Source organism: Hyaena hyaena, unplaced genomic scaffold (assembly GCF_003009895.1).
Source record: "Hyaena hyaena isolate Hyena2069 unplaced genomic scaffold, ASM300989v1 scaffold_137, whole genome shotgun sequence".
Taxonomy (NCBI): domain Eukaryota; kingdom Metazoa; phylum Chordata; class Mammalia; order Carnivora; family Hyaenidae; genus Hyaena; species Hyaena hyaena.
The window spans coordinates 371,417-393,755 of NW_024080769.1; the positions used below are offsets into that span (position 1 = coordinate 371,417).

Genomic DNA, 22,339 nt, shown 5'->3' on the forward strand with positions numbered 1-22,339 from the left:
ATGCCATCCCAATAGCAGATAGGTTTGAAGGCAGGGCTGTCTGTGCAGACAGCACTAATAGGATGGAAGAAAATTATTGCTCTTGCATTAGATAGCATCGAGCTTCTGGCCAGAGTATGCATTGATCAGGCCAATGCCGTGTCAAGTGTACTCCACAAACCAGACCATTAAAGGCAAAGATGTACTGGGTGTGCCAGTTCTGCCGCCCCTGGGGTCTGGCCCCACCTGGGCATGCATTAAAAGCCCAGCCCCAATGGAAGAGGCCTTGACTCACTCTGTAATGCATGCAGAGGGCTTCCCTCTGGATCCTGGCTGATCTTGTCAGGTTATCTGATAGAAATACTTAGCTAATGATGTGCATTAAGAAGGGCTGTGACTGCACTTTCATTCTCCCTGAGTCTCAGGATGGTCTTCTTTTTTTCCCCTAGGCCAGTTTGCCAATGGAAAATTTGCTTCATTTTGTCATCAAAGCCACCATGTGCCTTTGCCCCTCAAGGCCTAGGCCCATGTGAGCCCTGGAGAGCTTGGATGTTTCTTTTTAACTGTTTTCAGCAGTTTGACCATAGTCTAGGTGTGTGTATTTTGTATTTATCCTGCTTTAGATTCTCTGAGTTTCTTGAATTTGTGGACTTTTTTTTAATTAGATTGCAAAAGTTCTTGGCCATGATTTCTTTATTGATTGCTTCTGCTTCATCCTTTCCTTCTCCTGAAATTCTGCTTGCCTGTGTTAGGCCCTTTGAGCATGTCTGACATCTCTCTTAGACCCTATTCTGATCACTCGTTCTCCCCCCCCCCACCTTTTTTTTGGCCTTACAGTGCAATATTTTTCTGTAGATCTGTCCTCAAGTTCAACAGTCTTATCTTCTACAATGTCCAGTCTGCTGTTAAGCCCACCCAATCCATTCAATTTCAGATATTGCGTGTTGAAGTTCTAGAAGTTCCATTTGATTCCTCTTACAGGTTCTGTTTCTCCCTGAAATGCTACATCCATTCTGTTCATCTTTCCCCCTAATTCAACATATTCATCACAGTTATTTTGAAGTCCTTACCTGCTAACTCAAATATTACATAGGCTAGCCTTTATGAAAATTCTAAGCAGCCTCTTAACTGCTTTATGTCTTGATAATCGAACACTTGTGTGTATGTGTGTGTGTGTGTGTTTTGCTTATTTGCACAAATAGTAATTCTTTTTAATGTGTTTTAGAGATTCTGGATTATGCTATCTTTGTGTAAAGAGTCAACCCTCTGGGAATGGGGCATTTCATCAGGAAGCAGGGGATGGCCCTCAAGACAGCACCAGGAGCTACCTGTCACTTGTACTTTATTTCCTCCCAGCTGGGCTCCCAGAGCCAGCACAGAGCTTGTCATAGACTCAGAGTTCAGCTAGTACATTTGCCTTATTGAACATACAGTAAAACCAAGGTCCAAAGAGGAACAGAGATATACCCAAATATATAGTATATACCAGATATACTCTGATGAGTGAGGGAGGGATGAAGGGCTGAGAACTGTTTTTTTCTTCCCCCACTTAGGAGCTTCCTGCTTTTTCCTGGCCCCTGTAGCCATCAAGCCCTCTGTATTCTGCTTGAGCCTAGTCTCTTCCATCTTGCCTCTAAGGCTTCAAGTTCTTTGACATAAAGTCTGTGAAGCTAGAAGCCAGAGGCCTGGGTTCTGGGCCCAGCTTTGTTTCTGATGCATCCTGTTGACCTAGCTTTTCCCCTGTCCTGTCTCCCAGCACAGGCTCCTTCCCACCCTGGAGCCCCAGTTCACCCACTGATTAATGAGGTCCTGAGATCCTAGGACCCCTGACAGCCCTTCAGTCATCTGGGGAAGCACATGTGGCCATGTTCAGTAGAGGGGAAGCAGAAGCCAGACTCTGGGAGTACCAGCTGCAATACCCTGAGAGCCCCCTGGAGCTGAGCTGAGGTGAGCTGAGAGCCATTTAGCTATCTGTGCTTCCTTTGTAAGAAGTCAGTCATTCCTCCTCAGGGCAAGGCCTGAGAGCATCCAGCCACCCACACTCTCTGAAGTTTGTAAAAATATGTCCCTCTCCTTTACCCTCATTCCAATCCATGCCCATCCTGACACTTTTACCTCTTATTAGTTGCCTTATCTCTCATCTCCACTGTCTCCAACCTAGTTCAGATTCTGGTCATCTGGCCTGGGTTGCAGAAGCAGCATCCCAGCTGGTCTTCCCAGATCCACCCTGGCCCATCTCTGTCCAATCCTTCTCTGCCATGCTGTCAGCATGGTCCTTCCAAAGTGCTCACCTGAGTTACTTGCAACACCTCTTCCACCACCCTGTCCTTCCATTCAAAGAATTCCAGTGGTTTCTTGTCACTCTTTAAAGGCCACCATCCTGGAAACATCTTACTGTGACTAAAGGGGCTCTGCCTGGTGTGGCCCCTGCTGATCTCTCCAGGCTCTCTTACCTCCCAGCCCTCTGTCTTTTAGACACATCATGCCTCCCCTGCTGCAAGTGCCACCCAGTGTCAGACTGTCCTGGGTCTGTCCTGGGAGATTTACAGCAGATATGCCCCTCCTCACATGGGTCTACTGAGGACTCACTTCCAAGCTGGGGGACACCTTTTCATTCCAAGACACATATCAGAATTTTAACATAGCCCTCACCATGCTTTATCTGAATGAGTGAATGAATGAATGAATGAATGCCTAGGAGAACTCCCATATACTTGGGGTTCATATCTGTAGCCTAAAATTTGTTTTAATGTATGTGCCTATGTCTGCACATGTGGGTTTGGGGCTGGGCAAACCCTGGCCTCTGGTTGTCTGGCCTGAATTCCAGTGGGACACTCATGGGCAGCTCTATATCAATTACAAGTTATCAATAATGCATCTGCTCAGAGTGGCCTAGAAGGCCATTAGCTGGGCCTACTGGCCCTGATGAACAGCCTTGGAGAAAGTGGTCTACATATGCCCATGGGGAGTTCAGATCAGCCTGGGCAGGAGGGGCTCCCAGCCCCAGAAGAACTCAGGAAGTTTGCCTCATGGGCCCCATGTGACCTCTGAGACCTTGTTGCCAGGGGGGTAGCTTGAACTCTCTCTCCTTGCACAGAAGGCCACCCTATAATAAGCCAGCCTTGCTTTCTCACCATCTACAACCAATGGCCCCATGTGAGTACTGGGTTGTTAAGGTCCAGAATCTGAGCCTAGACTGAAAGCAAAGATAGCACACAGTGTGTGAACAGGTATAAGGCTCAGTGTGTAACCACAGTTGGGGCTCAATATGTGACCCTAGTCAGAGCTTAGTGTGTGAGCAGGATCAGGGCTCAGCATCAGGGCTCAGACTATCTCAGCTTTAGGCTAAAATTGGGGCTCAGTCTGAAACCATAGAATTGAGCAAAGCTGATTAGTTTCATTCATTCATTTATTTAACAATAATTATTGAGTGCCTTCTCTATACCAGGCAACAAAACAGACAAGACCCCTGCTCTTACAGAGATAATACTTTATTAGGGGGTGAAGGTGGTAGTGCTGTGCTGGAGGCTTCACCCCTGAGAGCCACTTGTCTACATGTCTTCCCAATTCTCCATGAATAGAGAGAATTCTCCCTCTATTGTGTTGGTAGTTTGAATTTGGCCACTGTGGAGTATTTACACCACAGAGATTGGCATTAACTACCCATCAGGACTCTTTTTTCTCTTTCTTTTTTTTCTTTTAACCATTACACCATCACTGCAGTGAGAGAGCGGAAAACCAAAAGACAGTCCTTAAAGAAAATGGTGGAGTGCCTACACATATTTATATCATCTCCTTTCCCAAACTTCAATAAAAATGATTATTTAAAAAACCATAAACACATAATTAAGAAAGTGTCTCTTTAAGTCCTGTCCATAAGGACAAAAACTATAGAGACTTCAGTGGATTTGAGAAAAATGGACAGTGGATGAGAAAGGGGTAACTGATCTAGGAGAATGGAGAATTTATAACTCAAGTGCCTGAAAAGGATAATGAGGGAAATGGGCTAATTCTCCCCTCAGAACCCTTTCTGGGTTCTGATGATTGGGAAGCTGACCAAGCAGAGAGGGGTTGGCTAAAAGCCTGTACCCACAATATTTGAGTTCCACAGGCCACCTCCCAATCCTAAACAGCCAGGAAACCACACACTCCCCATCTTACAAGAATCATAGAGGTTTGTCCTCTGGAGAAACTGAACCAGAGGGCTCTGAAGGTGGGCCCTGGGTTAGGCAAGGGCCAGGGAAGAAGTACAGGGCCAAAAATGAGGATTAAGTGAAAATCTTTCCATATAATGATGAGACCCTCTGCCCCATTCCCTTGCCCTGCTCCCAACACAGAGGCAGCCAGAGGCTGATAAGCTCTCTGAAAAACTGAGTGGTCCTAGAGACAAAACCTGTAGACACTGACATTGGGAGGTTGCCCCAATGTCAGTCTCCTACCTGACCACCCTAATGTTAGTGAATGCTTTAATTGTGTATTTCATTTACACCAAAAGAAATATAATAAAATATTAAAATAGATTTTAAAATATCAGAAGGTGATAAGTACAGTGCAGAGGATTCAAACAGGCTGCTGTGACAAAGTACCTGGGTAGCCGCCTCAGGTGGGGGATCCATGGGATCTGTGAGCAGACGGCACAGCTGGGGAAGTGGCCCTCAGATCAACACATGCTTCATGTGTTTAAGGAACTACTAGAAGGCCTGCATCAAGAGGTCAAGAGAGAAAGGATGAGGCAAAGTAGGCCAATTAGGGAGGGCCAGATCATGCACCTGCTTTGTAAGCCAAGGGTAAGGAGTTGAGTTTTCTCTCAGTTGAGGTTTGTAGACAAGGTGGTGACATGATGTGATCTAGGTTTGCGAGAATCTCTCTGATACCTTTTGGAGAATAGGTAGCAAAAGGCTGTAGAAGTTGCAGTTGCCCAGGTGAGGGCGGGCAGTGGAGGCAGTGGAGGGGGCAGGCTTGGAGTAGCACTTGGAGGTGGAGCTGGACTTGGGGACAGACTGGATGGTGGGAGAGAGAAAGCAAGGAAACAAGGGAGTTGATTCATTTTTGGCTCCAGCTAAGATGAGATGAAATCACCTGGGGAGCCATTTTTGGATACAGTGAAGAGTTTTTCTGACCGAGTTTGTGATTCCTGTGACCCAATTCCATGTTGCTGTCAGGTAGGAGTTGGAGGTGTGAGGCTAACATTACAGGGATGAGGCAGGGCAGGACACTGAGCATCATGAGCAAGTACATAATCTCCTAGGTAGGGAGCCCAGGCACTGGGCTTTCCTGGGACTGCCTCCACTACCACCTGCTTTCAGGCTTTGAGAGTTTGCCTGCAGTTTCTGCAGAAACGATGCAATGTGTGCTTGGGACGCTAGATGGCAGTGACGGCTCTCCTTGCAGCTGAGCCCACAGCCAGGCCTTCAACGACAGACCCTAACTTTGTCTTCGCCCACATGGTCCAGGAAGGGTCGAGGGTGAACAGCCATTTCAGCTGTTCACGAACCTAAGAGGTATCTGGGTTTGTTGGCTATTCCCAACAACAACAAAAAATAATTAAACAAAATCAAAATGTGTGCAGCATTTTTCAAGCCCTTATTTAACACCCAAGTCCTCAGAGAGATTTAGGGGGTGAGAACTCCTGTTACACAGATAAGGGAACCCAGCCACATGGGCAGGAAGCTACAGAGCCCGGCCTAGGGTCCAACCCTTTCTGAACACCTCCTAGAAGAGGGAAGTGGGTGTTGCTAGAAGACAAATGGACAGTGGACAGCCTAGCAAGCAGGCAGTGCCAGGATTAGGCTGGCCCTGGATGTTCCCAGGTACCCTGTCTTTCATTCATCATCAGTATAAGGCACCTAAATTAAGGCTTGCACCTTGACAAGCACACCTGGGTCGCACATTTAGGCAAGTAGCTAGATCAAGATTCAAACCCAGGTTTTTCACCCCTCCTTAAGTGCTCTTCCCACAGACCACCTTCACAAGGGGGCGAGACTACACCGTATCCCAGAGATGAGACACAGGAACACGCTTCGTTACTTGGATAAGGCTCCATAAACGTCAAAGGCTCTTAGGGATTGGTGTTGTTGGAGATTTGTAAGAAGGACCCACCCAGCCCTCAGGACTCTCAGCGGCCATCCCCTGCCCCAGGAGCACCGCGCCCCTGGGCTCCTGCGGGATCACCCATCAGCCCGCCCACAGCCCCTCTCCTCTTGCAGTTTGAGATCCGGCAGCTGCGGGCGCACCTGGCGCAGCAGGACCTGGACCTGGCCGCCGAGCGCGAGGCGGCGCTGCAGGCCCCTCACGTGCTCAGCCAGCCGCGCAGCCGCTACAAGGTGGTGGAGGCCGGCACGTGGGCGGAGGAGACGGCTGCCGAGAGCGTCGTGGAGGAGCTGCAGCCCTCACAAGGTGAGCCCACCCGCGGCCCGCCCCGCCCCGCTCCGCCCCCGCCGAGGGCTCTGCGTGCAGATTCCAGGGGGCTGGCGAGTCTCCTTGCGGGACTGGTGGGAGGAGGGGCTCACCTCGGGAGGGGCGTGCCCCCGGGACGACCTTTCCTAGCCCGGGAGCAAGCGTTTCGTCAGGCTGCCTTGCCCTGACCACGAAATGATCTCAGTGACTTGCACCTATTTCATCCCTGCGGGCTGGCGTGCCATGCATGCATTATCTCCCCATCCCTCACTGCATTAGAAGTATGACTTTCCTATTTTATGGATGAAATAAAAGTCGTACAAAGGCGCATCACTCATAAATGGCCTAGGCTTTAAAGCACAGACTTGAAACTTTCCCACTGGACTACCCCGCCCCCAGGGGCCAGATAGTCCATACCTAAGGCCAGTACAGCCCAGAACCTAAGTCTTGGAGATGGTAGCAAATTGATGGGCAAGAGAGATTAGTGGAGATGGGAGCATGGGACGTGACCCAGGGCGGAGTACTGTATAGAAGGCCAGCTGTGTTACCTTGAACAGGCCATAATCCTTCTGAGCCTTGGTTTTGCTAGCTGACAAATGGAAACAGTGCTGAGCCTTCCTCACAATGTTGTCATGGGGTTCAGGGAAGTGGGTGCATGTGGTCTCCAGAGCTGCAGAGCGTCCTACAAATGTCAGATGGTATTGCCTGGTGACACAGCTCTGTCAGGTTTGGGCCTTCATAGGATTTGGGGAGGCTGAGTTCAAATAGACTCAGGCCAGGAATCTACCTCACCTCAGGGAGCTGAGGAGCCAGGTAGAGGGGGATTAGCGCCCACATTAGGACTCCAAGGGGATCCTAGGAGCTCCCCACACACACTCCCCTCCCCAGGCACCTTTGGTGTTCCTGCCTGAGTCCTCCCTGTCCTAACTTGCACCTGAAAATGTTATCACTAAAGTGATGGGTAAGGGGTTACATCACTTTATCAGGAAATTCTTTAAAATATTAACCTCCCCTAATAATTCAGAATACATTTTCAAGTTTACATTTTTTACCTGCAGTTAAGGGAATTAAAATTTTTTCAATAACCCTTCCCCCCTGCCCCCCATCCCCTGGTAAGTTTTTACAGTGTGATCTCATTTCATCCTCACACCTCCTTTCATACGGAGGAGGAAACTCAGACCCAGAGAGGTCAGCAGAATTTCAGGGTAGGGGCGCCTGTGTGGCTCAGTTGGTTAAGTGTTTGACTCTTGATTTCAGCTCAGGTTATTATCTCAGGGTTCATGAGATCGAATCCCAAATCGGGCTCCATGCTAACAGCACAGAGCCTGCTTGGGATTCTCTCTCTCTCTCTCTCTCTCTCTCTCTCTCTGCCCCTCCCTGGCCCTGTTCCTCTCAAAATAAATAAATAAACATTAAAAAAAAAAAAAGAATTGTACAGAGTTACACACTGGAAATGGTGGTGCCTGGCTTGGAAATCAGGTTGTGGGGCCCTAGCTCAACCTAGGGCCACTTCACTTTGGCAGGCCACGTTCCCCTTGCCAGGATTGGGAGGGAGGAGGCCAGAGCCCTGGACTCTGTTGTTACTCCCCAGCTCTATGACTTGAGGCTTCAGTGCTGCCTTCTACAAAGTGCTTCACAGCTCCAGCTCTTTCTGCCTCACAAGCAGCATGAGGAGCTGATGGACGTGAGAAAGCTCTGGAGGCTAGAAGGCACTGCGAACAGGTTTTGTGGAGTGGGGTGGTGGTTATTATGATCTTTTAGAGAGAACTTTGGATCTTAGAACTGTAGAATGTGGGGGCCCGGAGGGACTTCTCTGAGTCTATCTCTTCAGCAGACATGCTCATCCCATCTAAAACTCTTGCCAAGAGACTTCCCGGCCTCAGCTTACCTTCCTTTAACAACAGGTGCTCCAAACTCCCAGGGAAGCTCTCACCAACTCAACTTCAAATGGCTCTGTTTACTAGAAAAGAATTTTTCGTTCTGGGCTGAGGTCTGCCCCCCAATACTTGTCTTTCCCACTTGGCTGCAGCTGTTCTGCATTAGTTTGGTGGATGCCCTCCTGGCTGAGACAACCTTTCATTTTATTTTTTTTATTGAAGTCTGTTTGACATACAGTGTTATACTGGGGCGTCATTTCAGACTGGCCCCTGAGTGTTTTCTCCTGTGAGGACTACATTCTCACAGCCAACCCTCAGGGGAGACGCTCTCCAAGTTCTTGCCATATCATCTCTCCTTCAACATTCCAGTGTTTTGGTTCCTCTTAGAGTGACATCCAGAACAAAACACAGTTCTTGGGAAGCTGCAGGACCAGGGCAAAGTGCTACGGGCCACCCTGCTTTTTTGTTCTGAACCAAGAACCCTTAGATGTGGCTGCCTGGCCTGAGGTCACAGCTGACCCAGGCCCCCATGTTCACCACATGCCCCCCCCACCCCCCCGCAGCCCATCCCTGGGCAGTGGCTTTTTGTTCCCATCCCCATTCCCTGCCCCCATTCCACTGTGCAGCACTTAACATCCAGCCCATGTTGGGCTATGATTCTTTGATTCTTCTTATAATTCTTTGATTCTTCTTTGATTCCTCCCTGACTTAACACCTTGGCTGGTGGCAGCTAGGGCTGCAGTAACTGAAGCACAGCAAACCTGGGGTGGGTGGGAGGGGCTTAACTCTCAGCTTACTGTCTCACAGCTCTGGAGGCTGGCCATCTGAGATCAAGGTCTTCCGCAGGTTGGTTCCTCCCAAGGGCCGTGAGGGCCTCTCCCCTATCTTCTTGTGATTTGCTTATAATGCTTGGTGTTCCTTGGCTTCCTCTTCACCTGGCATTCTCCCTGTGTGTGTCTGTGTTCACATTTCCTTTTTTATAATCATACTGGGTTGGGGGCCCACCCTACTTCAGTATGACACCACCTTAACTAGTGACTTCTGCTACAGCCTCGTTTCCAAATGAGATCCATTCTGAGATACTGGGGGTTAGGCAACGTATGAATTTGGGGGAGACACAATGATTCACTGTCTAACAGGTGGCCTACAGACCTTTGATGATCTCGCTTTCTCAGCCTCAGCTCCTCGCACTGTCTTCACCTTCACTGTAGGCAAGGGAAACATCTTTTAGCTCTGTGTTCTCTGCAGCTATATGTCTTGGAGCTTTTCCACATGCTGATCACCGGCAGACCAGACCTGCCTGCCAAACTTTTCTTCCTCCTTTGAACCCATCTCCAAATGAGCTCCCAGCCACTACCCTCTCCCCTCTAGACTTTCATGAACTCCCACCAGGCCCTGTGTTGCTGTGAGCATTTATGCATGTATCCCCCCAAGACTTCTCCAGGGCCGCCCAGGCCTGGCCCTCAGCAGGCTCCCCATAGAGCTTGTTGCGTGAAATGCAATCTGCAAGTCTATAACTGATCAAAGAACAAAGGAAGGCTCGTTGCCACTTGAGCTCATGTGGGTCCCTGCAGTGCTCAGAGCTCAGGGGCCATCTGGCCAGCAGTCCACTCCAGAAACCCCTCTTGACTTTCAGCTCCCTAGGCTGATGTTTGTGGAATCCAGAATAAGACAATATAAGAATATTCTTTTTGCAAGTTCTTCTGGAACTCAGCAGCTTTTGCCCGGTTGTCTTGCTTCCCAAGGATGCGAGCTTCACAGCTCATCCCAGGATCTCTCTCGTTGATAAAGCAGAGTGAGCCAGAGGAGCAGCTACAGGGTAGCCAGCCTTCTTGCTCTGCCCACAGCGATGCTCCCAGCCCATCTCCAGGCTGCAGCTCACCTGGGGCTTGGGCCTGCCTGGCTCTGTTCTCTCTTCACACATGCTCACCTGTAAACACCTGAGCTCAGGTGAGCACTTCCAAACAGCCACACGTTCTGTAGCACCTCTCTCTTGTCAGGATCCTTAGCTCTCGCGATCACAGCATGGTCATTATTTATTGTCCCTAAGCCAGTGACCTCCAGACCCTCAACACATGATGCCACATTTGGGCCCACAGGGAGTCAAGATCTGAGTTTGGAGAGTCTACAAGCAAACCAAGCCTTTGAAATAATCCCAAACATTCTAGGAGTCCTTGCCTCTCCATCCTGCTTCCTCTCTCTGCTGTCCCCATAGTGAGCAACTTCCAGGAGGGAAAGGAGGGAGGCAGAAAAGGAAAGCTGGGTCACACTTGAAGCCCAAATTTCAGGGTAAATTTGATCAGCTGTGTGTCACCAGCCGGGATGTCATGGGGTTTATGCTGACCCTCCTGGAAACTAGGGGGTGTCTGAACAAGGCACCCAGGCCTCCCATAAGGATGCCAAACATGCATCCCTGGGAGCAGCTGCAAATGCCCTGCCCGTCTGGTCCTGGAGCCCTGCTCTCCTTTATCTGTTCTGTGACACCCCTACCTCCCACCTCTCTAGACGCACACCTGCCCTACACCTGCCCCAGTCTATGCCATACACAGTCCACTCCCCCCCAGGCTACTTCTGCCACTTCACTGCCAACTTCCAGAACCATCAGTAGCAAAGCCAACACCTCTGGGGCAGAGGGCAGAAGCTGGGGGCCAGCAAGCGGCATGTGTGATTCACAGCCTCCTATAGGCCAGCGATACAGGGCATTTCCCCCAGCTGATTTCTCTCTGACCAGGAGCTGTGTCCAGGGAGGGATTTCTATGACATTAGAAATTATGGCCAGACAGGCTAGGGGTGCCCTGGGCTACTCTGGAGATGGAGAAAGGGCAGTGTTTGTTGCTAACAATGACCTTCAGGCCAGTGAGGGCTCCAAAGCTCACTGTGTCACAACAGTACACAGACAATCCAGGGATTAACCTGCAGAAATGGCGAGAAGTGACAGGAGCCTCTGGAGGGGGCCTTGCTCGCTGCGGGAGGGTGGCCCGGGAGGGTGGCCCTGAGGGGTGGGAGTGCTGAGTGGTTCCTGCAGTCTCAACAGTTGCCGGCAGATCAGAGCCAGACTAACGCCGACCAGCTTCTGTTTAGACTTGCTCTGGCACAAATCATTTTTAAAACCCAGGCTGCAAAGTTCCAGGCTTTGGGGCCTGCCAAGTTCACAGTGCCCCTGTGTAGTCGTTAATATTTCCCTCCCAAATTTATTAGTCTTGAAACTCGCCCATAATTTATGAATTACAGCCACTGGTGGGAGTGCCACAACTTCGCTGTATATCATGGGAAACCTCTGCGTCCCTGTATGCTGCCCCAGCCCTCAAAGAAACCCCCACAGAGGTGCACCAGCCCAGGAGGTCTGGGCCTTCCCTCTGCCAAGCAGCCGGCACCAGGGTTTGCCCTTAGGAGAGTGGAGGCCTGTGTGCTACGGAGACAAGTTGGGGTTTCTGCCACTGCTGGCCCCCTCACGTACGTGCCTAGTGGGGACACTGAGGCCCTGGGGCAGCCCCAGAGCTGTAGGACTAGACCAGGGAGGGCCTCACACAAAATAGTGAGACGGCTGACAGGGCAGAGGGCTAGGGTGATACAGAGGAAGGGGCACGAATTTAAGACGCAGGCCTGGGTTTGAATCTCAGCTCGGCCTTGAACAAGTTACTTTACCTCTCTGAGCAGGACTGGCTCCATGGCCTGGTGACCTGGTTGGTCATACAGGGCCTCAAATTTGGTTCAGTGCTCTACTGTCATTCGCCTTCTTGAAATTCTTAATTTTTTTTTAACATATGTGTAATTGTGTTATATGTGTAATAAATAATATATATATTAAAGAAGAAGATAAATATATAGATCTATATATAGATATCTCATGTCTATATATATATATAGATATCTCATCTTCTTTAATCATTCACCATTGGACACTTATGTTGTTTCCGTGTATTGGCTGTTATAAATAATGCTGTAATGAACATGAGGGTGCATCTTTTCAAATTAGTGTTTTTGTTTACTTTGGGTAAATATCCAGGAGTGGAATTCTATGGTAGTTCTATTTTTTATTTTTTAAGAACCTCCATACTGTTTTCCACTGTGGCTATACAAATGTGCATTCCCACCAAAACTGTGCAAGTGTTCGCTTTTCTTGACATCCTTGCCAAAATTACCTTTTGTTTTTTTGCTAATAGCCATTCTAACAAGTATGAGGTGGTATCTCATTGTGGTTTCTAGTCCCCTGATGACAAGTGATGTTGAGCATCTTTTCATGTGTCTGTTGGGCATCTGTATGTGTTCTTTGGGTAAATGTATATTCAGATCCTCTGCCTGGCTTTTAATTGGTTTGGTTCTTTCTGCTGTTGACTTGTGTGAGTACTTTATACATGGTGGATATTACCCCCTTATCATATATATGTCATATATATCTGTAGATATCTTCTCCTGTTCACTGGGCTCCCTTTTCATTTTGTTGATGGTTTCCTTTGCTGTGTGGAAGCTTTTTAGTTTGATGTAGTCCTACCTATTTTTACTTTTATTGCCCTTGCTTTTGGTGTCAAAAATCCAAAAAATCCCTGTCAAGACTGATGTCAAGGAGCTTACTACCTATGTTTTCTTTTAGGAGTTTTATGGTTTCAGGCCTCACATTTAAGCCTAATCTATTTTGAGTTCATTTTTGTGTATGGTGTAAAATAGTGATCCATTTTCATTATTTTTGCATGCGGCTGTCCAGTTTCCCTGAAACTATTATTAACACTGTTATTGAATATCCTTTCCCAATGATGTATTCTTGGCTCCCTCATCATAAATTAATTGGCCATATATGCATGGGTTTATTTTTGGACCTTCTGGCTTTTTGAACAAGAGACCCCACTATCATGCTGCTGGGCCTGACTCTGAGCCCCATTTTTTCCAGAATGAGAATAATAGCAGAAATACATCTTCTCTGTGAAGGATTGGGCTTTTGGTCCCAGGCACAGCTCTCGTGCATGGTACACAGCAGGTGCCCAGTGAATGTCAGTGCCTCCTTCTGTGAGGGCTGCCGAGTCAGGAAGCAGGAGCCCCGAACCACGAATCGAGGCTTCCCTATGGGCTTTGGGGCCCGTGTCTGCACAGGATATATGGATGTGGGGTACTGGCACCCCTGCTCCACAGCAGCCCCTCCAGGAGGCCCAGCTGACTCACGCATGCCCTTTCTCTCAACCTCTGCCTTGCCAGGCAGGTTGGGGCTTCACCCCAGGGGCAAACACACATAATGAGCGTTGCCATGGCCAGCACTCTAAGGGCTTTGGGAGGATTAGCCTGGATGCATTTGCAGAATGCTTACACCCCAGGAAGAAAGGCGCCAAGCAGCCAAGGGCAGCTGCTGCAGCTGCCATAGAAGCCTCAAGGCTTTGGGGTTGGTAGGGAATATTGTGGGCCAGGGGATCAGAGACGTGAGGGACAGCCCAGGGCTAGACTTGACATTCATTATCTCAGTAAATCATACAGCTCCCCAGCAGGTTGTGTTTCTCATCCTCATTTCACCTGTGAGGAGGCTGAGGCTCAGAGTGCCTAGGGATTTGCCTGAGACCACAAGGCGGCTGTTTTGTCCTACAGCCTGTGTTTGTGCCCACCCTTCTTTCCAGCCCCTCCCCCGCTGGCGGGGGGCAGCCAACTCAGTCCTCCCATGGGGTGGTTGCTCCATGGCCCTAGGGCTCTTTGGGGCCAAATCAAAACAAATTCTGGGGCAGGAGATTATTCTTAGGTGGAAGGTGGGCAGCCCCTCATGTAGAGGCAGAATAGTGGCCTGTTCCTGGCCACCAGGGTCTGTGCCTACCTCCCCCCCTTTTCCCCAAGCTCCCAGACATCCAATAGTCACTAGTCTCCCGGCAGGTACCAGGGACAGGGAGGGAGGCTGTGTGCTGAACAGTGAGAGAGCATCTCAGAGGGGGAGGTCCTGGGAGGTCCTGTGGGCCTCTGACCCAGACACAGTCATCTGTCCAGTCAACACTATTTATTGGAGGCTGGCCTATGCCAAGCCTCGTGCTACGTGCTAGAAAGACACTGAAGAAAATGTGGCCCCTGTGTGGGTTGGGACAGAACCCCAGCCCAAGTGGTCAGTTCTGGAGAAGGCTTGCTTGAAGCAGAGAGCAGGCGCGACCAGTGTCAGCATTGCTAGAGGAGTCCGGCAGGCCTCACTTTCAGATCTGTGTCTTAAAGCTCATTCTGAGGCTCTGTGTAGGTACAGGTTTGGAGCAGAGGGAGCAAATGCAGAATGGACAAACCTCCAGCAGCCACCTGAGCCCTGGGTTTTGTGTCAGGCATATTCATGCAGCTAGCCATCCCATTCATTAAACCCACAGACATGACAAGAGTCCAGAGGGGAAAGCATGACATCTGACCTATGGCTGGACCACAGGACCATAGCAGAGGACATCAGGGGTCCTTCAACTAGTCACAGACTTGGTAGGAGTTGGGTAAGGAAAGAGAAAGCACTGAAAAGTTCTGTTTGGGACATGTTGAGTCAGCGGTAGCTGGATGTCATTCAGGTGAAGTTGTCCAGTTAACCAGATCAGTCAAAAGTTCAGGAGAGACATCTGAACTACAGTTTACCTAGTCTAGGTGGCCTTTTTTCCAATGGCTTGGATGAAGATGTGGCATCCTCAGTCAACACTGAGCCTGGAGAATGATCTAATACCTTGGACTGAACCAACATTAAGAGCGCTCTGGGATGCCTGGGTGACTCTGTTGGTTAAGCATCCAGTTCTTGGTTTTGGCTCAGATCATGATCTCACAGTTTGTGGGTTTGAGCCCCACATTGGGCTCCATGCTGACAGTGTGGAGCCTGTTGGGGATTCTCTCTCTCCTCTCTCTCTGTGCCCCACCCTTTCTGCCCCTCCTCCACTCTCTCAAAATAAATAAATAAGAGTCCTCCTCAGCAGGCAGCACCTCTGTACTGACATTTGCCTGGGATGAGAAGCAGGAATCCTCCGTGGGGGTTACACAGCCTAGTGTGGTAAAGGCTTGGCCTGGCCCCAGCTGCTGCAGAGAAGCCCTGGGCATCTCGTGAGTCACTGGGGTAGGGTGGTTGCTGCACCCACTTGGAAGATGTCAGGCTGCATGAGGGGAGTGGTCCTGCCAGATCTTGGGAAGGACCAGTCTATTAAGCAATCCTGGCCTTGCAGGACAGTGGCCAGGATTAAAGGATCTTGGTGTGGGAAGTGCCACACCCAAGCTGTGGAGCTGTAGAGGCACAGTGGATGCTCCCTCCCTACCTCCTCCACCTATTTTGGTCAAGTCTGTAACCTGTAGTGAAGCCTTCAGAGTTGAAAGGCTGGAAAACTGGGGAGGGGTGGAAAATGGACAGTGGTTTCCCAGAGGAGACTTCTCAGGAGGGCCTTTTAAGTGTTGGATGGTCTGTCACATAGATGGTGAAGAGCACTGGCCTTAGCCTTGGTACCTGTGGAAGACAGGACCAGTAAGGCTTGATTAAATGGAGAGTGGCTGTTTGACCAAGGAATGGACATCCTGAGGAGACCCTGACTGGGCTCCTCAGAGGCCAGGACTCCTGGCTTCAGTACCCGGCGCAGGGGCCAAATGAACCAGAAGCTGCCTGCAGCTGACTATTAGAGCTCCTCAACAAAGAGGTAGGCACTCCCTTGCCCAGGTGTGCAGGCCATGGAGGGTAGAGCCCCCATCAGGAGGTAGTGAAGTGATAGCCCTGATGCCCTCGGTCCCTTTCCACACTGCTCCCTCACCCCGGAAGGCTGTAGAGCTGGCAGAGGTTTTGGAGGCCATCTAGCCCAGCCATATCACAGTCTGCAACCTCACCAGCCCCTGGTGGTACAGATGAAGAAACTGAGGCCCAGAGAGGGGATGTGACCTGCTCAGGCTCTTGTGGCAGTGGCATGCACCAGGACAAGACCCAGGATGTGGGTTTTTGGTGTGTTTGTTTGTTTGTTTGAAATGAGATTTGTGGTTTCCCCTTTTTCTTACTGAATTTTTAATTGAAGTCTAGCTGACATACAATGTTACATTAGTTTCAAGTGTACATCAAGTGTACAAGTTTATTAGGCTGTGCTCACCACAAGTGTGGCCACCATCTGTCACCGTATGATACCATTGACTACATCTCCCATGCTCTACCTTTCATTCCTGGGACTTATTCACTCCATAACCAGAACCCTATATCTCTCACTCCTCTTCAACCATTTTGCCTATCCCCCCACCACCTCCCATCTGGCAGCCATCAATCAATTCTCCATATGTATGGGTCTGTTTCTGGTTTTTGTTTATTCTTTGTTTTCTAGATTCCACATGCAAGTGAACTTATATGGTATTTGTCTTTCTCTGAGTTATTTAGCATAACACTGTCTAGGTCCATCCATGTTGCCTTAAATGGCATCATCTCATCCGTTTTTATGACTGAATTATATTTCTCTGTGTGTGTGTGTGTGTGTGTGTGTGTGTGTGTGTACACCATATCTTCTTTATCCATTCGTCTATGCTTGGGTTGCTTCCACATCTTGGCTCTTGTAAATATGCTGCAATAAACACAGGGATGCAGATATCTTTTCAAATTCGTGTTTTAATTTTCTCTGGGTAAATATCCAGTAGTAGAATTCCACAGTCACCACAGTCATTCTATTTTTAATTCTTTGAGCAATCTGCATACTGTTTCCCACTGTGGCTGCACCATTTGCATTCCCACTAGCAGCGCAAGAAAGGGTTCCTTTTTCTCCACATCCTCTCCAGCCCCTCTTGTTTCTTGTGTTGTTGAATTTAGCCTTTCTGACAGGTGTGAGGTAGTAGTATCATTGTAGTTTTGATTTGCATTTCCCTTATGACGAGTGATGCTGAGCATCTTTTCATATGTCTGTTGGCCATCTATATCTTCTTTGGAAAAATGTCTGTTCTGGTCCACTGCCCATTTTTTAATTGTTTTTTTTACTGTTGAGTTGTAGGAGTTCTTTATATATTTTGGATTTTATCCCTTTATCGAATATGATTTTCAGATAACTTCTCTCATTCAGTAGGTTGCCGTTTCATTTTGTTGATGGCTTCCTTTGCTGTGAAGAAGCTTTTAGTTTGGTTTAGCCCAGTAATTCATTTTTTCTTTGTTTTCCTTGCCTTAGGAGAAAAATGTTGCTATGGCCAATGTCAGAGACATTGCTGCCTATATTCTCTTCTAGGGGTTTATGGTCTCAGGTCTCATATTTAATCCATTTTGAGTTTATTTTTGAGTATGGTGTAAGAAAGTGGCTCAGTTTCATTCTTCTGCATGTAGCTGTTCATGTTGTTTTCTAGGGTCTGGGTTTTTCTTCATCACCCCAGGCCACCTCCTATGAATAACTCCCTTAGGATGAATTTTAGCCCAGTTCATAGTTCTGCCCTTGTCACAAGGCCCCTGCAGCCATGGCCCAAGGGAAGGGACCAGAACCTCCTGTCTGGCCCAATAGGCCTGGGGGGGGGGACCCCCCTCCGGTCATGCTTACCAGGAGCAGCCACACCACTTACCTCCCAGGGTGACCTGCAGGGCTAGACAGCATTTACAACATAAATTATGAAGAGCCATGGAGAATTGTATTACTGTCTGATTCTGAGGGAGCATTGCTGGCTGATCCTGGGCCAGGGCCTAGAGCCAGCCTCGGGCCCCTCCCTCAGTTGAGGCATTAACGCGAAACACACCTCTCACCGCAGGCATTTAAAGATCAAAAGACACCAAAAAAGCTTCTAAGAGCCAGGTCTGCCTGTGCCCACAGCCTTCCAGCGTCCGGGCATTTTGGCCTTGCCAGTGATTTCAGGTGTGCCCATGAAGGCGGCCATAGAAGTCGTCTGGTCCACTCACCTGTAGACCATGGCTCCTAGGAGAAGCACCCAGGGGTGTGGACTCCCTCAGACTTCCATAGGAGAGGAAAGACTAGACTCCTGTGTGTTGAAAGCCTTCTGTGTGCCTGACCTCACTGGAGAAATCTGACATTCATTAGCTTCTTTAATCTTCTTAACAGATAAGGGAACAGAAGCTCAGAGAGGACCATTTAGCTAAAATATGGTGGGTTGAGGTTTGAAATCAGGTTTGATTCTGGTACACTTGTCGGACCCTAGGACCCAGGGAAGATCACAGTTGCTAACGGAGCAAACCTTGAGCTCAGCTGACAAGTTATCAAACTCCAATCCATGCCAGGTCCCTCCTAATTATCCCTTGACTCTAACTCTGATCACTCTCTTCTGTCCCATGAGGTATCGCTCCTCTCCCCAGGACCTTTCAGCCTCACCTGGGCTTGTCTCTGGTCTCCTTGCCTAAATTCTGGCACCTTCTGAACTACTTTCCCCACAACCTTGGGACTCAGTCACACCTGACCGCGTTCAAACTTTCCTGTGGGTCTTCACTGCCCTTGGAACAAGGCCAAGCTCCTTGGGAAGGCCTTTGGGCCTCTAGTCATCTGTTTGTCCTCTCATTCCTGAATTTCTCACCACTCCTCTCTCCCATTCCTTCTTCATTCCTATCAGGATGATGAACCAACTTTTCTTTGATCCCATGTCATCTCCTTTGACCTGAACAGCTTTACACCTTGTCATGCATTATTCATGCCACCTCATACTAGGTAGTAGGAAAGTACAGCCCCTGGTCTGAACCCATACTGCATGCAAGACTAGGTCCTCAGATGGATGAGCCAAGGGGATGTCATCAGTGATCACACACTGGCTGTGTGTGGCTACTTGTAGGGCTTTGAGATTTTGTATTGAGAATGGCATTTCTGGTCACCCAGAGAACCTCAGGTAGACTCAGACTTAGGCCATCCAGGCAGGGAAAGCCCTGAGAAACTGTTTCCACACCCCTCATCTCAGAGATGGAGAAACTGAAGACAGAGAAGGAAAGGGCCCTGCCCATTTCATACGTCAAGCCAGATGCTTCATGAGGACCTGGGTCTCTGATATCCGTCTTGCCCAGCCCTGGGGCAGAGCCCCACTGAGGATTGGAAAGCAGCAGAAAGCTTCTGGGAGACATGGTGATGAGTAGGGGTGGGAGTACTGGGGGAGGAACATGAACTGGCCACAGCCTTTTCTTGGACTCTCTGGCGAGCCACCACACTCACCTTTCTCTGTCCTCCTCTGCGTAGATGCCGCAGTGAAAGATGACATGAACAGCTACATCAGTCAGTACTACAATGGGCCCAGCAGTGGTGAGTCTGTGTCTGGGGCCCATCTGCACGTACCAGAACCTTTGTGCGGCCCCATGCAACCCCTAATGTTGAGAGTGGGGACAACTTGGCCTGGAGTGCCCATCTCCTGGTGCCTGTGAACCATAACTGCAGGCAGAGTTTATGGTTTGAAGACCTGGAGCTTTAGCTCCCAGCCAAGTCCAGCACCGAGGCTATGGATGTCAAGGGTGGATACTCTGTATTACCAATGAGGGCTGCATGTGGGACCCTCATATGAAAGGGGGCTGGAGGCTAGAAATCTGAGTGATCTCAGCACCTCTCAACCTGAGCCCCTTTCAACATGATCATGATGGGGGTGAGGTAGTTGGGCTGGAGAAGCAGCAGGTATGGGGTATATTCTTGCTCCAGTTATGTTTCATTCTTGCTGCACTTGAAAGAAGTCTCAGGGAGCCTAGTGGTTTTCACTTATGGGAAATTGTGTGACATGTTACATTGTGTGACATGTATAATGCATTGGTTATTTTTCTTCTCTACAATTTAGCCCCCTCAAGATCTCTTATCTCTTTCTTTTTTTCAAAGCTTCATTCAGTCTGCTGATTTCAAAGACCACCATCTCTAGCCCAGACCTCTCCCTCCAGGGCACCTACCCCACAGCTTTGGGGAGAGACCTGCCCTCACTGCACCTACTGTAATTTGGCCCGTGGATACTTTTCACTTAAAGACCTTCTGAAGTGTCCTCTGTCCTACCCCTGCAATGCATCCTACAGAGATAAATCAGTCTTTTGAAGACACAGCTCTGATCATGTCACTCCTAGACTGGCCCCACTCCTAGACTGAATGACCCCCTGACCATGAAACCCAAATCCCTTGTCCTGGCACCTCATGCCTTCTGAGTTAGGATGTTGGCAAATAACCCCAACATCTCTGTGGTTTAACTAAATCAACAGAGGTCCGTAGCAGATTAGCCAGGTACTCTGCTCCCAGGTTGTCATCTTTCCTTCAGCACTAGTGGGCAGAACATCTACCATCCATTCTAGAACACTGCTGACTGCCGGGCAGAGAGCAGCCGTTTCTGTAGATGCCACAGATCAGTTCTCACAGATGACTGACCAGTGCGTGTCCTGTGAACACGAGTTTACCAAGATGAGGGCAGGGCAGCAAACATTGGGGAATTGGACCACAGACCAAGCCCTCCCCCCCATGCCCCAGCAGAGCCCAGGCACACCCACTGTCCACCATTTATTTGGGTCAGAGCCACCCACACCAGGGCCCACAGAGATGTGGCAGAGGGAGACATGTGACTGGCATCCCCTCCTTTCTTGCAGACAGTGGTGTCCCAGAGCCAGCCATGTGCATAGTCACCACAGCTGCCATCGATGTCCACCAGCCCAACATCTCCTCTGACCTCTTCTCAGTCGACATGCCCCTGAAGCTCAGCAGCAATGGCACCCGTGCCAGTGCCACCTCCGAGAGCGCCTCCCGCTCTGCTCGCAGCTCTGTCACCCGGGCCCAGAGCGACAGCAGCCAGACACTGGGCTCCTCCACAGACTGCAGCACTGCCCGTGAGGAGCCGTCCTCAGAGCCCAGCCCCTCTCCTCGGCCGCTGCCTCCGCCACCCCAGCAGAAGATAGCAGAGGCCACGGTCCAGGACCTGCTGTCCTCCCTGTCAGAGGACCCCTGCCTGTCCCAGAGGGCCTTGGACCCAGCCCCTGTCACCTGGCCCAGCCCCACGGGCTCGGCCCAAACCAGCCCCGAGCTGGAGCACAGGGTAAGTCTTTTCAACCAGAAGAATCAGGAGGGCTTCACTGTCTTTCAAATCAAGCCTGTCATCCACTTCCAGCCTGCTGCACCCATGCTGGAGGAGAAGTTCAGATCTTTGGAATCCAAAGAGCAAAAGTTGCACAGGGTCCCTGAAGCCTAGAGCCTTCAGGTGGGCTGGGTGGGAGGAGGGCAGAGAGCTATCTGGATGCTCTCCTAGAGCCCAAAGGCCATCAGGGGCACCACGCAGGGCCCAGGAGCCCACCTGGCCTCCCTCAGGGTGCTGCCTGCCTCCAGGGAGGTGTCACCAGGCCAGGAGGCCACATGCCTCAGACCTCAAAGCCCAGAGCTGGCACATCCTCTGGCCCTGCTCAGGGGAGGGTGGTGCTCATGGCTGGGGTCTTTTTAAACCATTTTTACAAAAACCAGCCTGTGGCCCAGCTTCAGCAGGGTAGAGCGTAGGGGCAGCCCAGCCTCTTCCGTAGCCTTCGTTCCTGGCGCCCACCCTGGACCCTTGGGAACAGCACTGTGAGCAGGGGCTTATCTAGCCCCACCCCCAACCCATCTTTTCCGGGAATCCTGGGTGGAGCCGACCCAATCATACAAAGACCACCATCTGAGCCTATTTCGTTCATCCTCATTCTCTCATTTGGCATGAGCATTTTCTGAGTCTTTTCCAGACAAGTCTCGTTTTCACCTTCATAGGACATAATGGGATGAATCTGGAGGTGGGTGGGAGGGTCATTGGGGGTGTGGGGGGACAGCTGTTTTCCAATCTTGGCTTTAATAATAAAAACCAACTGCACTGAGACTTCTGGGTGGCAGACATTTTCCTTTGCAATCGCTAGTCCAGGTGAAGAAGCCAAGTGGGTTTGGGTTGGCCTGGCCTGGTGGAAAGCCACCCAGGTAGGCCCAAGCCCCACCCAGCAGCTCTGAGGCCTCTACAGTATGGAAGAAGCCCTGGACCCCAGAAGTTCTCACACTGCCTGGCTGTGTGACTGCACCAGTCTCTTCCCACTCCTTCATCTCCCCACCAAAACAGAGCTCAGAATTTTGCCTTCCTTGCTGACAGTACCAGTTCCCACACCCAGTTCCCTGACCCAGGTCTCCATTCCTTGGGGACCTCAAACTCCAAAGGGCCACAACTGAGTGCAGTATCTTGCCTGAAGCTCGCTCTTCCTCCCAGGTTCCCAGCTGGGGCACCATCATCCACCC

The 22,339-nt window shown here is 49.9% G+C and overlaps 1 protein-coding gene across 1 annotated transcript in view; it reads left to right on the forward strand.

Annotated features, from left to right (window-relative positions):
* TMEM266 (transmembrane protein 266) overlaps window positions 1-21,833 on the forward strand; it is a 127,171-nt gene extending 105,338 nt beyond the window's left edge. Inside the window, exons 9-11 of the mRNA XM_039238207.1 lie at window positions 6,186-6,375; window positions 19,325-19,387; window positions 20,692-21,833. Coding sequence (XP_039094138.1) covers window positions 6,186-6,375; window positions 19,325-19,387; window positions 20,692-21,287 — 849 coding nt within the window. The 3' untranslated portion in view covers window positions 21,288-21,833. The remainder of the gene's footprint in view (window positions 1-6,185; window positions 6,376-19,324; window positions 19,388-20,691) is intronic.
* Window positions 21,834-22,339: the final 506 nt, after the last annotated feature.